The 16,650-nt window shown below is 43.5% G+C and overlaps 2 protein-coding genes across 2 annotated transcripts in view; one reads left to right on the top strand and one right to left on the bottom strand.

The window, feature by feature from the left end:
• Positions 1 to 124: 124 nt before the first annotated feature.
• On the top strand, positions 125 to 6,372 carry cfap126 (cilia and flagella associated protein 126). Its single transcript, XM_035644606.2, has 5 exons — positions 125 to 275; positions 1,130 to 1,192; positions 1,300 to 1,371; positions 1,475 to 1,660; positions 5,701 to 6,372. Exons 1-5 carry the CDS (start codon positions 147 to 149, stop codon positions 6,046 to 6,048), a joined length of 798 nt encoding a protein of 265 aa, XP_035500499.2. The 5' UTR covers positions 125 to 146; the 3' UTR covers positions 6,049 to 6,372.
• A 1,586-nt stretch (positions 6,373 to 7,958) lies between these two features.
• Positions 7,959 to 16,650, bottom strand: part of zgc:101663 (alpha-1,3-mannosyl-glycoprotein 4-beta-N-acetylglucosaminyltransferase C) — an 11,236-nt gene continuing 2,544 nt past the window's right edge. Inside the window, exons 2-5 of the mRNA XM_035644596.2 lie at positions 14,628 to 14,723; positions 14,038 to 14,188; positions 9,612 to 9,866; positions 7,959 to 9,520 (exon numbers count right to left, since the gene is read on the bottom strand). Coding sequence (XP_035500489.2) covers positions 8,610 to 9,520; positions 9,612 to 9,866; positions 14,038 to 14,188; positions 14,628 to 14,720 — 1,410 coding nt within the window. The 5' untranslated portion in view covers positions 14,721 to 14,723 and the 3' untranslated portion in view covers positions 7,959 to 8,609. The remainder of the gene's footprint in view (positions 9,521 to 9,611; positions 9,867 to 14,037; positions 14,189 to 14,627; positions 14,724 to 16,650) is intronic.

Genomic DNA, 16,650 nt, shown 5'->3' with positions numbered 1-16,650 from the left:
CACAGCTACAAGTGATGCACCTTGAGGTGATCCTTGTGTCAGAAGTTCCTTCAATGAATATGAGAAAGCAATACCGTGTTCTGACAGACACCCCCCAAAGACCCCAACAATTATACATAGCTCCACACATGGATTAGGTCATAGCGATGGTTCCTTTGATGTGGAAGTCACGTGTTTCCGGTCCAGTGGCGCTCCACAGCTGCAGCCGGACCCTCTTGGTCTCGGGGTGCTGTTCGACGGACGCAGACATGTCGTCCGGTTACTCAGCGAATCAGGTGAGACAAGTATCTGCGGTCGGGGATGGAGTCCAGAAAGAGTTTGGATAACCCGAGAAGAGGGAAACTCCGGGTTCCCCGTTGCAGAAAGAGAGCGAAGTGAAAGTTTGTGTCTGTTACCATGGTAACTGACTGGTATGTGAACGCTCAGGCGGGCTGTTCTTTGAACCAACCCAGAGTTGGACTAGCTGTCCAAAAAAAAAAACGGGAACCGAAATCTCCCGGTGTGTCCCGTCGACCCCGAGTTCAGGGTCAGGGCTCAGGGTTTGTTGAACCGTGCTCTCTGGAAGACACCCCGGGGTCTCATTTATAAACGCGGCGTGCGCGCAAACCGGGGCTGGAAACGTGCGTGCGCCGCTTCCCGCGCGAAGGTTGAGAACTTCTCTTCTCTGACGGGAGAATGCATCTATTTTAAAATAAAACTCAAGCGACACAAATTAAATACATGTTGGTGAAGGAGTAGAACAGATGGAGTGAACCTTCAGAATTACGTTTTTTCTCTCTCACCTGTCTGAACGAAAGATCAGTTGGATGCCAGGGTCATGAACATACGGATCAGCATTCATGAGGTGATTTGCATTGACTACTTATGGTTCAAATGGGCGTGTGCGGGGCGGGATATGAGGCTGATTCACGTACGCACACTTGTAGGTGATCTGGGATTCACAAAGGGAGAATTGCGCGCAGGGGTGCGTGCGCACGGTTTTATAAGTCTGAACATTTTTCGGCGTACGCCGTTTTCGGCTTTTGGTTCGCACGTACACTTTTACTAAGGATCCTACGCACAGTTTTATAAATGAGTCCTTGGACACTTTGCTGCCATGTTTTGCCCACACTTTGCTCTCCATCCTCAGTTCGACAGCGCCTTCAGGTCGCAGAGGCTGCAGAACTGGTGTGTGACCAAGCCCTTCAAAGAGGTACAGCTGGTTCACATGACCTCAGCACTAATGTGCCGTTTGTGTTATACTATTTACATTTAACATTGTGTGTGTGTGTGTGTGTGTGTGTGTGTGTGTGTGTTCAGAGACCCACTGCAAAGCATGGTCACACCACCTTCATTGCCAATGACAGAGGACACCTGCTCCCCATGGTTAAGGTGAGAGCCTAAAATTTGATTTCTCTTTTTCAAAAATGTATCTTTCTGTCCTTGTAAGTCTATGACACATACACACACGCACACTCTCTTGTTTCTGCTACAGAGGGGCAGTGCATGGCCAGATTTTAAGGGAACGTGGGATCTTCCAGCGCGTATCCCAGCCTGCCACGTCAACCCTACAAGCCGCTCCGTGGAGGGTCTAGACAGGCTCAAGTCGTGGGGCTTCGACCCACAGCACACTGGAAAGTCTCAGCCACACAGCTACAGCAAAGAGTCCGATAGGCTGCAGGTCTGCCAACAGGAGGCAACACACACATACATGTTTGATTTATGTCAGGTTTCATTTTTTAAGGGTTATTGAGAAAGCTTCTCATTCTGAATTTCGCTTCGCTTTATCGGCCTTGCCTTACCTTTTTTTTTATAAAATCCATTTAAAAGCTCCCACTGTTTTCACACAGTGGGTGTTTCGATGGTGACGCTCATCACAGTTAAGCGCACTGGCTAATGTTTAGGCAGACTTAGGCTTAATTGTGAAGTTTCCTGGTAAAGCTTGACAGATGTGACCTTTGAGCCGAATCTCAGCAGTTATCAACTCACCACAGACGTTCGAGCGATCAATGTTGACTCAAAGAGTCCAAGTACTAGTCTAGTGATTGTTTTTTTTAGGTAAAGAGAGAAATTAAAGAAATGAAATGAAAAAAATGACTGGAAAAGGGAGGGGTCGACGAGTCCATGAAATAGGATAAGACTGCTTTCCTGAACAGGCCACAGGAGGTGGGCCTCTCAGAGGTGGGGTCACCGGAGCTGCCTGAAACCCAGTCCACCATAATGTGGAGCTTCATTCCGTGGACTGGACAACCCAAATATTAGACCTGAGGTTGGGGTAGTGGGAGCGTTTAGGATAAAGGTAAATACCGTTTACCACAATTTTAAGATTTGTATTACACAATATAAACCTCTGACACGGTCTCATTTAAGAGACTTATTTAGTATGTGATGAAAAGTATTTCAAATGTACTGTGTTTGCTCTAAATGAATGGAGGCATGCCTCAACGCACAAGGCTGATGTTTTTTTGAGGAATGGAGGCAGCAAAATACACAAAATATGAAAACCATCTGAGAGGGGATGCATACCCTGCACATGCGCTGTTAGTTAGTTAGTTATGCCTTAGTATTCCTTTCGGAACTGAGGCCATTGATGAATCGCTTCCACCCTCGCCTGTCTTGGGCCATCTTTTCTAGCTGTTGCCCTTCCTTCTTGAACTCTTGCTTTGCGCTTCTTCTCCAGGTGTTCTTGGGACGACCTCTCCCCGGTTTGCCCTGTGGGTTCCATGTCAGTGCCTGTTTGGTTATTGCTGTGTCGTTTCTTAGTGTGTGACCTATCCAGATCCACTTTCTCCTTTTAATCTGTATTTCTATTGGTTCCTGGTTGGTGCGTTCCCACAGGGTGATGTTGTTGATTGTGTTTGGCCAGAAGATTCCCAGGATGAGTCTTAGGCAGTGGTTCATGAATGTCTGAAGTTTGCTTATGATGGTAGTGGTGTTCTTCCATGTTTCAGATCCGTACAGGAGTACGGATTTGACGTTGGAGTTGTCGATTTAGAGCTTGGTCTTGAGATGTTTTTTGTTTTCCAGATCTTGGTTAGGATGTTGAATGCTGCACTAGCTTTACCAATTCTTGCCTTTACGTCCTCCTCTGACCCTCCGTTCACAGCCATTACACTTCCCAGGTAGGTAAATTTGTTGACCTCTTCGAGAGCGTGGCCCACGAGTGTTATTGAATTCATGCTTTTTTTTTAATCTGCGTGGTTTTGGTTTTTGGCCCATTTACTTTGAGTCCAAGCTCAGCTGCAGTTGTTTCCAGCTGAGTTGTCTTGTCCTGCATCTGTTGGTGTGTATGTGAGAGCAGTGCGATGTCATCTACGAAGTCAAGATTGTCCAGGTGTTCTGTCAGACTCCACTGGATGCCATTCTTTTTATTGCTGATTATTTGTTTCATGATCCAGTCGATACATAGGAGGAAGAGGAACGGAGGCATAAAATCCAGGCAGCCCTCTCTCACACCAGTGAGCACTTCGATCTTTTCATGTGCAGATCCCTGGTGGAGCACTTGGCATTGCATACCCTGGTATGTGTTCTTCATGATGTTTCTATATTTCGGAGGGATACCATAGTGAGCCATGTGCTTCCACGGCGACACGTGGTCTATGCTGTCAAATGCCTTTTCTAAGTCAATGAAATTGGACAGGGGTGTTCCATTCTATTGACTGCTCGACTATGATCCTGAGGGTGGCAATTTGGTCACTGCACGATCTTCCGTTCTGGAAACCAGCCTGGTTTTCTCTCAGTCTTTCATCAGCCCTCTTCTGCAGCCTCTCCAAGATAATGTGATTGAACACTTTGCCAGGTGTTGATAGCAGCATGATCCCCCTGTAGTTATTACATTCCCTGAGGTCTCCTTTCTTGGGTACTATTGCAATGAGACCGTCCTTCCAGTCCGATGGTATGATCTCTTCCTCCCATATCTGTTTGATCAGCTGCTGCAGCATGGAAGTTGAGGTTTCAAGAGCAGCTTGTAAGGCCTCTGCAGGGATCTCGTCTGGGCCTTCTGCCTTGCCACGGCACAATCCCTTTATTGCCTTCTTTACTTCAGTCCTTGTTGGTGGTCGGCAGCTGTTAGGATCTCTGCCGTCTGGTCAGGGAGCTGTCTGTTGAGCAGTTTCCTTTAGTGCTCCGTCCATCTTTTCTGCTGTTCTTCTTTGGTGGTTAAGAGTTGCCCCTGCTTGTTGCAGATCTGTGTGTTTGTCCGCCTAAACTTGCCTGCTAGTTTCTTTGTGGTCAGGTAGAGATCCTCTAGGTTGTTCTTGGAGGCTGCGACCTCCGCTTGCTGTGCCAAGTCTTCGATGTAATTTCTTTTGTCGCACATGCGCTGTACTTAGTCCAAATGATGACGAGTGATTGATTGATCTAAATCAATCATGTCTTGCATTACTACACCATATGGCCTTGTTCTTCTGACCTTATAGTAGTTATGATGTCATTCCAACCATATGATCATTAATAATTTTTTGATCTATAAAATCTTTAAAGTTACAGTAAGTAATATTTAGAAGAACGTATTCACAGAAATTTAATATATAGTCCATAATTGTGGATATATATTTAGAATCACCTGCAAAAAAGAACCAATGTATTTTCGTCAACTTTGAATGAGTTAAATATAGTTACGTTAGGGGGACCCGACCTCCGCGAAAATCGTCATGTTTGCTACGACTGCCGGGGTCAGAGTTCCGAGGTATAATGCAATATTATAAAGCATTAAATACGGTTGCAGAAAACGGTCCAGAATACACGCATTCACGTTGAATTTCCAGCGCTGCGGAAAACCCGAAATGGAATTAGATGTGTGCCAGCATTAGGTATCCCCTGTTGGGTGCTTCGTTGGTTTGCAACTTAAGTCGTGTCAATAGTTCAATAATATGCAGCGATAACTCAAACAGGGCATTTTTGAACTATGTATTAAATCACTTTCTTTCACAGCATATGATGGAGAATCCTATTCTGATCAAAATAAACATTTTAGACTCTCTCCAGCCCTGTTTTTTTTTTTGCAGAAATATTGAAAATGTGTATTTTCCAGACAGTATCTTTGTTGACCTTGACCTTTAACCAATCAAATGGAGATAACCCCCCCCCCATCTAGTATTCCCACAGTTTGGTAAAAAATCAGTTTATTTATTGATCAGTTTATCCTGTTAACATCTGACAGATCAATACTTTTTGTGTTTGCTGAAATACTCCGGTGTCTAAAACATAGTGTCACGGTAGCACAAACAAAGAAGAGGAATAAAGTCAGCAAACCTTGTCCAGTATTAGTGAGTCTGTAGCAGCACAAAACTCTGAGTCAGGAATATCTAATGTGAAGAAATGGAAATAATCTGCAGCCATTCAGGGTCTTTACAGCGAGCATGGTTCTGAACAGTTCAGATTACACTGACAAATATGGTGTAATGGTAAATGCTAACAGTGTTCACACCATTACACGGAGTAGATTACATACAAAGTCAATGCAAAGACAATTCGCGTCAATGAGTCGGCGCGAATGGCACGAGTAGCGCAACGCAAATATCGCAAATTTCGCGTCAGTCACTTCAGGATCTCAACGCTAATTGGCTATGACGTCATTGTGTCAGGAATGGAGGATCACTATTGTCGCTGTGTGTGTGCAGCTCGACCGGGTTGCTTTTTGTTTTGGCTAACCTTACCCACCAATGCTAATTTCTTCTTTCAATAGTTCTTCTTGCTTTAAGTCTAAACCTTTGTTCTCAGTTTCAGATCACTGGGGATGCTCAGCAGGACAGTGCTGGCGCGTCCTCCACTGCTGAGGCCCGTCTAGCATCTCAGATCCGACCGGTCACTGGAGGTGAGACGGCCGCCAGCCAAAACCAGGACTCGCAGGCAGCTGCGGTTGGATCTGTCGCTCAGTCTGATGAAGACAAACAAGCTTCTCCAGCTCTGGGGAAGGAGAGGCCAATGAGCCAGTGCGCTGTGGCTGAGGAGAAGTCAGCTTCCAGGACTGCTGCTGAAGAGGGAACCACCAGCAGGCCCCAAACTGACAAGGGGAGACCAGCGAGCAACGTGTCAGCTGGCTCAGGAGCACCATCATCCTCCAAGTAGAAACACGGAGCTGCCCCGCAACACCGACTTATTACATCCTCTAGTGAATGAAAACAATACTCTCAAAAATACATTTGTTTTGAGTGTACCAGCTTCGGCTTATGTCATAGCATTGCTGATTGAACCGAAATAGTTTCCAGCTCGTTAAATATCAATATAGGGTCATTAAATTATTACAGATATTTGTATCTCTTCCCTCCTCTTTCTCTGTGGGTCTGTTGTAGTTACTGTTGTTATGAATCATCCCTTCACGAAGTCTTAATGCTCTGTGAGCTGACAGTAACAATAAGAATTCCAGCATCATTAAACATCGCAAAATAATAAGCTACTGTTCTGTCTTCTGTGGAAACAAGAGTTATGACTGTAAATGATTGTCATGTAAATGAACGGTAAAACAGCTGCAGCAGGGTTACTGAACTGTTGTACTGTACAGTTGTATAGTGGGTGACTGTTAATGTTACAGTTTTCCTGCTGCAATCCACTCTACAGTAAATGTCTTATCACGTACTGAAAGTCGCTGTATTTTCTCGATTTTACAGTAAATTACTGGCAGCAGGGTTTAAACTATATCACTGTTTTTGCAACATAGCACTTTACAGGACAAGTCGCTTTCACCCATTCACAGCACTGCTATTCACTGCGCTTTTCTTCTTTTTCCAATCATTCATACACATTCATACACTGCCGGATGAGTGATAGAGGCAAGTTAGGGTTAGGGTTAGGTGTCTTGCCCAAGGACACAACAGCATATGGGGAAGCTGAGATCGAACCGCTGAGTTAATGGATGACAGACTCTCCACCTCCTGAGCCACAGCCGCCGTGAATGTTTGAGGATAGTAAATTAGCATGATTACGCTTTCAGGCGTGCCTCCTCTGGCGTTTAGAGCAGCTTACCGCCTGCTGTGACGAGACACATTCACCTGGCCCTCGTAACACCAGCGGTGCTTTCTACCACGGTGAAAGTGTGAATATGCTGCTTACGTGCCCCCAAAAGCCCAAAATGGCATTCGCCAAAAAATATTCAGTCTTATAACACTGTGCGTACGCACACCTGTGCGCAATTCTCCCTTTATAAATCAAAAATCACCTACAAGTGTGCGTTTATCAGCCTCATATCACGCCCTGTACACGCCCATTTTAACCATAAATAGTCAATGCAAATCACCTCATGACTGCTGATCCGTATAATAATGACCCTGACATCCAATTGTTTCTTTCGTCCGACAGGTTAGAGAAAAAAAAAACGTCACTTCTCAGACACTGACAGACTTGCCTGTAGGGAGGTGAACGCCCGGAAAACAACGTTATTTGATGCCACAGCAGCGGGATCACTAATAGAAAGAAGGGTCAGTGAGCAGCGAGGTCCGAAAAGAAAGAGTTGCAGTAGTGAATTTGCAGTCTGTCCAAAGGGAAGTGTCTCTGTGTTGTGCCGCTGTTGAGGAAGTAAAAGGAGTTGGTCAGCGAGAAAAAAGAATTGCGAGCGCTGTGAGACGTCAATCCATCTTCTCACATTTACTTTCTACAATCTGACTTCAGTTCACTACCTCACCAATCTTTGTCACTTATTCTTGTCTCCAGAATGTGCGTACGCATTGGTCAGAGTTTGCTTAAGGTGCACACATTCTCCTGTCAAGTTTGTTTTTTATAGAGCACGACCTGTGCGTGGGAAGTGGCGTACGCACGTTTCCGGCCCCGTTTTGTGCGTACACCACGTTTATAAATGAGACCCCTGGAGGAAACCGTACATTTCAGGTAAAAGATATGAAAACAGGACAGCCAGCTGCACTTCTTTGCAGCACATAGGTGTGCTCTCCCCTGACCATTGCGTAACGACATTTAGCAGGTATATTACATTTCTAATTATATTATAATTCAAATTGCAGAGTTTAACAGATAGAGGTTGACAATTCTGATGTGTAAGATATATATTTATTTATAATTGCTTTAAAGTAATGAAATATACAATCCATTTGCGAAAAACTTGATTTGAAAAACAGCAGACTAATTTACGTGACTCCTACGACGGTTCTGGACCACTCGTAAATTATGTTTGTACCTGAAAAAAATCTCAAAATATGAGAAAATTGGAGAATGCAGCAAGTTCTCCTAAATCCCTAGTACACACCACTTAGGAACAAATCTGTTCGTGAGAACGGTTCTTACATGAGGCTCACGGTCTCACCCTGTCACTCATACCTTGAGAAATAAACCACAGACTCCTGTAACAAAGAAAGTCCTTGTCTAGTTATTCTCTCCACATTGAGAAACAATAGACAATGCATAATATTCACCTCTCATAAATGCAAGTCTAAGAGGTATTTAAAAACATGAAACTGCTTACTCACTGTTAATATGATCTATTATGATTGCTTCTATCTCTTCATTATGTTGAAGAGACATATCACAGAGCTCGGTCAAACATTTTCTTCATATTGACAGAAGCTTTACAGTTCCATTAAGCGCTGAGTTGTTGTTTCATCAATGAAATTGATGGACAAGGCACCAAAATCAGTCTGCATACAAGATCTAGCTGATAAAATAAATGCATCAGACAAAAACAGTCACACCCCTGCCTGCCCTGTAGGTGCACTCAGCTGTGTTGTGATCCGGATTTTCCTGATGATCACCCAGTCCTTCTGTCCCACTGTAACTTGTATCCTCAGACAGGACGAGGCAGAGCTGTACTTTCTTTCCACCTCCTCCATCTCAAACCTCCCGTTCGCTAACATCCCCACTGACTGGAAATCTTTACAGCTCTTCTCCCCTTTCTCAGTGGTAACCACCTCATGGCCAATGTCCACCTGAGCTGAATCAAGGAGGTCTTTACCCCCTGACCCTGTTTCTACAAATATCCCTGTCACCACTGTAGGATCGCTGAACACCACAGTCATGTAATTTCCTTTTTCTGGGGAGCGTCCCCAGAAGAATCCCTCCCCTGCATCCCATGCCTGTTTGGGGAAGTGTTTCTGGTAGGTGGGTATATCACAGTAAACCTCAGCTGCGGGGTTGGTGTAGAACCCCTCATCAAAGTCCTTGTCCTTCAGCTTGTTGTATGTCCCCTGGAACGAGGAGAAAGTGCCCATGTGCTGGAACAGCGAGGGTTTAAAGTGGATTGTCTCTTTCTGAGTCAACAGCTCTCGAAAGTGTGACATTAACCAGTCGCAAGGCATTTCCTGGTAGAAGAGTAAGAGGAAGCGGGCCAGGAGAGGAAGGTGGGCTGATTTGTAGAGTTTCCCGATGTAGCCTAGGGCTGAGAATTCCAGCATTGCCCAGGTAGTCTTCTTTGCCTCTTGCTCACCAACATGCCTCCTGATGGTGGTGAGGAAGTTTTTGGCAGAGGAGACGTCGTCCTCCAGCTGGAGGTAGTACTGGCCTAGACTGGCACTGTAGTGGATCAGGAAGGAGTAATCCAAGTTCTGCTTGGAGCGGAACGACACCCGATCTGGAGGATCATTGTAGTTCCTCTTGAGACCTGCAAGAGAACCAGAGAGACTTCAGCATCACAGTATCAACAAAAAAGCAATGACATGGATTTGAATTCATTTACACACTAGCAGGATTACCTATGACAGGAGGATACCATTCCTGGGGGACATGGATGACCACCAGCTGGCCTTGCTCCAGTTCTGAGGCAAAGGCAGTTTTGATCTCCCTCACCATGGTGACTCTCCAGCTGTCATCAAAATCTGCCAGCAGCACAACCACCACCATGGAGGAGCGCTCTTCGGGAGACGACTGGGTGAAGAGGGACTGCAAGGTGGGAATTAGATAGCTGCCCTTCTTCCTCTTTACTGAGGAGATCCCAACAGATAAAAACCCTGAAACAGAAACGTGTGAGGAGGTTTAAAACAGTTCAAAACCACCAATCTGCATCACTTATTATAAAGTGTACAGTATAATTTACCAATTCGAGGCACTTCGTTTGTAGCAATAATTATGCTCTTGGTTGCTAGTTTGGCACTTAAAGTATTTGATATAATGTTACACATAGTGCCCTGTCCCAAACCTAAGGTCAGCGGTTTCCTATGGAAGCCAACTCCCAATGTTAAATGTTTTGACTGATTTTCAGGCCCAGCAGGTTGTGCCATCACATCGACTGGGCTCTCTGACAGCTGACGACATTTTCTAACCCTGAGCTAATGGACCTTCTCCTGTCTTGCACTGATTTACTGATTAGTGGATGTGTGAAACACAATTTCGTGCATAAAAACGTTGACAAATAAAGGAATCTTGAAGCTTTAAACTGGCCTTTAATTGTTCCCTCACTCAAACAAAGAGTAAGAGGAAGTCAGAGTTAAAATAACTCTGTTGGAGGGGAAGCGTCCCCTCAGCTACTGGAAGACTAAATAGAAGATTTGCTAATTTTTAAGGTTCCCTACTGACACTTCTACTGCTCTACCACTACCACATAAATCAGTCATCATTGCACTGACTTACTTTTCATAGGAATATTGTAAAGTAAGTAAACAAGAGAAATGTGACATTCATATTACAGCTTGCAGTTATTTACACTGAACAAAATTATAAACGCAACACTTTTGTTTTTGCCCCCATCTTTCATGAGCTGAACTCAAAGATCTAAGACTTTTTCTACGTACACAAAAGGCTTATTTCTCTCAAATATTGTTCACAAATCTGTCAATCTGTGTTAGTGTGCACGACATAATCCCTCCACCTCACAGGTGTGGCATATCAAGATGCTGATTAGACAGCATGATTATTGCACAGGTGTGCCTCAGGCTGGCCACAATAAAAGGCCACTAAAATGTGCAGTTTTACTGTATTGGTGGGGGGGGGGGGGGGTCCGAAAACCAGTCAGTATCTGGTGTGACCACCATTTGCCTCACGCAGTGCAACACATCTCCTTCGCATAGATTTGATCAGGTTGTTGATTGTGGCCTGTGGAATGTTGGTCCACTCCTTTTCAATGGCTGTGCGAAGTTGCTTGATATTGGCAGGACCTGGAACACGCTGTCGTATATGCCGATCCAGAGCATCCCAAACATGCTCAATGGGTGACATGTCCGGTGAATATGCTGGCCGTGCAAGAACTGGGATGTTTTCAGCTTCCAGGAATTGTGTACAGATCCTTGCAACATGGGGCCGTGCATTATCATGCTGCAACATGAGGTGATGGTCGTGGATGAATGGGACAACAATGGGCCTCAGGATCTCGTCACGGTATCTCTGGGCATTTCAGATGCCATCAATAAAATGCACCCGTGTTCGTTGTCGGTTACGATGATGAACTGCAGTGAGGTCGAGACCCCGATGAGGACGACGAGCATGCAGACGAGCTTCCCTGAAACGGTTTCTGACAGTTTGTGCAGAAATTCTTTGGTTATGCAAACCGATTGTTGCAGCAGCTGTCCGGGTGGCTGGTCTCAGACGATGTTGGAGGTGAAGATGCTGGATATGGAGGTCCTGGGCCGGTGTGGTTACACGTGGTCTGCGGTTGTGAGGCCGGTTGGATGTACTGCCAAATTCTCTGAAACGCCTTTGGAGGCGGCTTATGGTAGAGACATGAACATTCAATTCACGGGCCCTGGTAAACATTCCTGCAGTCAGCATGCCAATTGCCCGCTCCCTCAAAACTTGCGACATCTGTGGCATTGTGCTGTGTGATAAAACTGCACATTTCAGAGTGGCCTTTTATTGTGGCCAGCCTGAGGCACACCTGTGCAATAATCATGCTGTCTAATCAGCATCTTGATATGCCACACCTGTGAGGTGGATGGATTATCTCCTGCTCACTAACACAGATTTAGACAGACTTGTGAACAATATTTGAGAGAAATAAGCCTTTTGTGTACATAGAAAAAGTCTTTGATCTTTGAGTTCAGCTCAGGAAAAATGGGGGCAAAAACAAGTGTTGTGTTTATAATTTTTTTCAGTGTAATTTGGTCCATGCGGATAACATCACATCGCAGCAGAAGACTAATTACTTTTCCGCACAGAGCTGAACTCAGTCTGAACGCAGCCTTAGTATGAACTACGTATAATTACCACTGCAACTGCTTTGACAGTGTGGAAGAATAAAAACGGAAGGTTCAGATGAGTTTCATTCACTGCGCACTGGTGACAGAGGCAAAGCAATACAATTCTGTCTGAGTTAACATTTAGGGGTAAGGTTTTTATAACATCACATCAGACTTCGGGTTGGGCTGACGAGGTGGTCTGTGTGACAACAAAGCAATATGCAGCTCAGGAAATTCTGGACTTGTCAATTAACAATACAAAAATGCGTTTCACTCTGGCGGTCGCCATATGGCCCATCGCTTTACCACCTCTGGGGGTGTGAATTCTCTGTCTGTCTTGGTGGGGGATCCTAGCAAATTGAATTCAAATGAATGAAGACCATTCTCTTGGAAGAATGGACAAGGGGGTTTTACACAGCTATCTGATAATGAATGTGAGTATCAGCACAGGTCTTTTGTTAAGCAGAAAGCAGGAAATGAATAAGCATTAAGAAGGACAGGAAGAAAGAATTAAGGCTAATTCTATCCTGTTCTACAACAGTCACCCTGCTTATACAGTTCCCCAGAGACAAGCTTTTGTATTGTGGGTGGGGATGACCATAATAAACTGTTTAACCGATAACTGAAAGAAACATTGTGATAAATGAACACTTAAGGTTAAACAGTTAAAAACAATACCATAGCATGTGAACACTATTCTTTTTACTTTTTCTTCTACCAATGTTTTTTTCTTTTTAAACATATTTTTTTTCTTTATATTTCATTTTATCTTGTTTTCACTCTGTAGCAGTTTGCGATTGCTTTTAGCAATGAAAAGTGCTCTATAAATTAAATTTTTATTATTATTAACATGTTTTTGTGGTCCAAAAAGTAGGGCTGTGAAGATTCTCCAAATCAAAGCTTCTATACAGAACCTGATTTCTGAGAGCCCGTTTAGATTTGGTATCATTATCCGTCTTGAAGGATCCGATCACAAGATGCACTGAAGACGAGTTTTTTGATTAATGTGTCATAATGTCAATTATAAAATTAAACATTTGTCACATAAGTAAAGGAATGAGGTGGTTGGAAGTTCCATTAGCCCGTATCACATTGTGAGGTTGTATTGCGGTTTCAGTCTCTGTTTCTGAATAGTTACACCTCGACTTAACTACTGTAGTGTGTTCTACTTTCCAAGAATTACCCACCTCTTAAACTGCACCCACACACTCAACAAGGCCCGATGGAATTACTTATTTTCCCTTGCGTCAACATCACCACCTACTGTCCTCAGCTAACAGCCTGCTAGCTGACATCAACCACTAGAAAAGAAAAATGTTTAGCTTACTATGCTGCTGCCACTGATGGCATGCTGCTCAATCCACAAAACAAAAATCCAACAACAAACTCTACAGCAAGCACAGCAGCTAACAACATGTTCTGGTCTACGGACGGCATTGCTGTACCTAAGCTGAAGGGGCGTCCAGACAATTCAGTTCAGAGATACACATTAGGTTGTCAAAGTTTATCTGACATTCACACCGCATCAGTTTAAAACTGTTAGAGATTCTGTCCTTTTATGTCCAACTCCACAGTGGGGTCAAAGTTCGCCACAAGCAACGCATCTGCAGAATCAGGAAGAGTTGGCGATGACCAGAATTGAAAAGGTCAGCATGATACTTAAGTCTGTGAAAATGCCATCAGGTTCCCTTTTTTGTTTTACATGAATATTTAAATATTGTGTCAAAAAGTGATACCACAGCTTATAGGCCAACTGCACAGTAGGTGCACATTTGCAAATTAGTGCCTTGTAGTTTTGGATTAATATTTAGATGACGACAAAGACGTTTATAATGCAGAAAATATTTAGGTTTACATTTTACTGAATTAATGTTTTATATATTTGGTTGTATTCGTGTTTTTTTTCCTATGACAGGAAAACAGCTTCGAAATAACTTTTGAACACAGTTAACCATCATATCAATTCATTTTCCACAGCAAAAAACAAAAAACAAACAAAGTGCATTCTCACTCTGTTGCATAGATGGTGCTCCAGCATGTAGCTGATAGGACACGTTGAGAGGCAAGTAATCTCCCTGCTCAACCCAGGACTCCTTGTTAACCAGCCGCTCCGTCTGCCAAGATAATTCATTTGGAATATGTTCACGTGACCTTGTTGGGCCCTGCAAAACAAACACGATGCAGAACAATGCCTTGTTATGAGGGCCGATCGGTATAATTCGAATGATGCCTGCTTGTGAAGCCCCACTTTCAGGTGTGTTTAAATTGGACGCATGATTTGGTTTGTCTATATAAATAAAAAAATATGAACATTAATTATTAACCTTAAACTAATTTTCCTGTGAGAGAGAGAGAGAGAAAGAGAGAGAAAGGGAGAGAGGGAGAGAGAGAGAGACACTATCTTTGAGGATACAAAACTTTCAGACTAGAGACCAGTAACTTGGGGACTAAAGCCATATCTAAAAGCTGATTCATAGGTCAGTGGTTAAGGTGTTAGGGTCAGTTTTCCAGCAATTGAAGGCAAGAATGTAATTGCCCCCAAAAGTTGCCTGTGACAGAGTGTGTGTGTGTGTGTGTGTGTGTGTGTGTGTGTGTACTTACAGGAACAAAGAAGTTTGAGTGGGTCATGATGTACAATCCTCCGGCCAGTAGGAGGATTGCCAAAACAGCATTCTTCCTCGAATGACGTCGCATTTCCTAACACACACACACACACACACACACACACACACACACACACACACACACACACACACACACACACACACACACACACACACACACACACACACACACACACACACACACACACACACACACACACACACACACACACACACACACACACACACACACACACACACACACACACACACACACACACACACACACACACACACCTTAGTCGGCACTACAGTAAATAATTCAGTTAATAGTTGATGAATGTTTCAGAGGGCTCGGACACAGTGACAATGCCTAATTTGGAATAAACAAGCTGCCCTGTGCTGCTTTACGCCAAGTGTGCACAATTACAAACTCATAACTACTCTGTGTGTCAGCTAATGATGAGAGTTAAATTTAGTGAAGGACATTTCTCTTTTTTACCCCGTTTGCCCCTGGCACTAACATTTGTCCTGAATGATCCGATCACAAGTGGACAGCTCTAAGTACAGGTGAAAACACTCTCAGGACGCATTGAGATCTCAAAAAACACATTCGGAGGTGGTTTAGACCGAATGTGACCACATTCTAATAGCAGTGAGATCGGGTATGTGACTTTTGGCCTCAACTGAATTACTAAATGTCGATGCAGAGAAATCCAGTGAAAATAGAATGGTCGGGAGATGTTGAAGGAGGTAATAAAGTTATGTGTTCAGGTGAACGAGGCGTGTTAACATCGGTAGAAGCGGATTGTAGTCATGGCTACTGGAGGAGCGGAAGAATTCGAAAAGCCACCCGCATCATTTCCGTCTCGTGTAAAGGAGCATTGTGGGTTTTCTGTAAAATACACAGGTGAACATGGTTCGACCTGGCAATGGAGAGAGAGTTGACGGCAGAAGTTAGTGTGTGGTGCCGGTTGCAGTGTCTCGATTTGATAAATAAGTGTAAAGAAGAAGTATCAGTGCGTTATTATAATAACAAAGTTCATACATAATAGCAGTGAAATAGTTATTTAAATATTGAGCTAGCTATATATATGTGTACACAGGTGGTTAAAGATAAAATATAAGATAGAATATATAAGTGTAAACATTGCAATGAAAGACTAACAGTAGAAAATAAGTATTAATTATAAATAAGGACTGTGTAAACACTGTTTAAATGTGTTGTGTATGTAGAGTGAATCTACACACAAAGCAAATGTTCAGTGCGGGACACTGAACCACCAAGTCCTTTAACACTGTATTCTGTTATGCGTCAGCCAATGTTATCACTTGAGTAATCGGAATATTAAACAGAATCTGTAGAAATTGAAAAATACTTTTTTCCGGCTGATCAGCCAACTGCTCATGTCCAGGTCCATTGGTAACACCCAGAGCCGTTGAGAGAGGCACCAAAGACAACGGAAGTCCAAATTGCTTGCACGTGACTCATGGAGACTTCAGTTCCCAGAAGATCTCGGTGGTTTATCCATTCTGCTGCTACTCTAATGCGCTGCTGCTCACTTCGGGGAACTACTGAGAGGCTCCATGATCTGCCATTGTTGGGAAAAAAATGGTCCATTGGAGTGAACCGAGTTGTCGCTACTCTCTCTCTCTCAACGGCTCTGGTAACACCTGTTCTTGCTCATTCAGACAGCTGCAGTTGGACTTTCATTTCATAAAAAATTATTTTGGCCTGCTCTCACTTTCAGTGTTTATTGTATTTTTCAGACAAACTTAGTTTCCATTATTGTTGTTATGATTGATAATACAATTAATCACATGACTGCTGGTTCAGATTGAACTCAAACAGGCCACTGATATACACCGATCTGCTACGACATAAAGACAAATGTTGTGGCTGGTCAACGAATACATACTGATTTATTCCTTTTTGCATGTATTTTTACATATGTACTTTTTTCTCTAGGTTTACTGTGCTTTATTTTGCATAACTAAATTATTGATTTAAACAGATAATT

Source organism: Scophthalmus maximus, chromosome 3 (genome assembly GCF_022379125.1).
Source record: "Scophthalmus maximus strain ysfricsl-2021 chromosome 3, ASM2237912v1, whole genome shotgun sequence".
Lineage (NCBI taxonomy): Eukaryota > Metazoa > Chordata > Actinopteri > Pleuronectiformes > Scophthalmidae > Scophthalmus > Scophthalmus maximus.
This window is presented reverse-complemented; position numbering and strand designations above follow the sequence as displayed.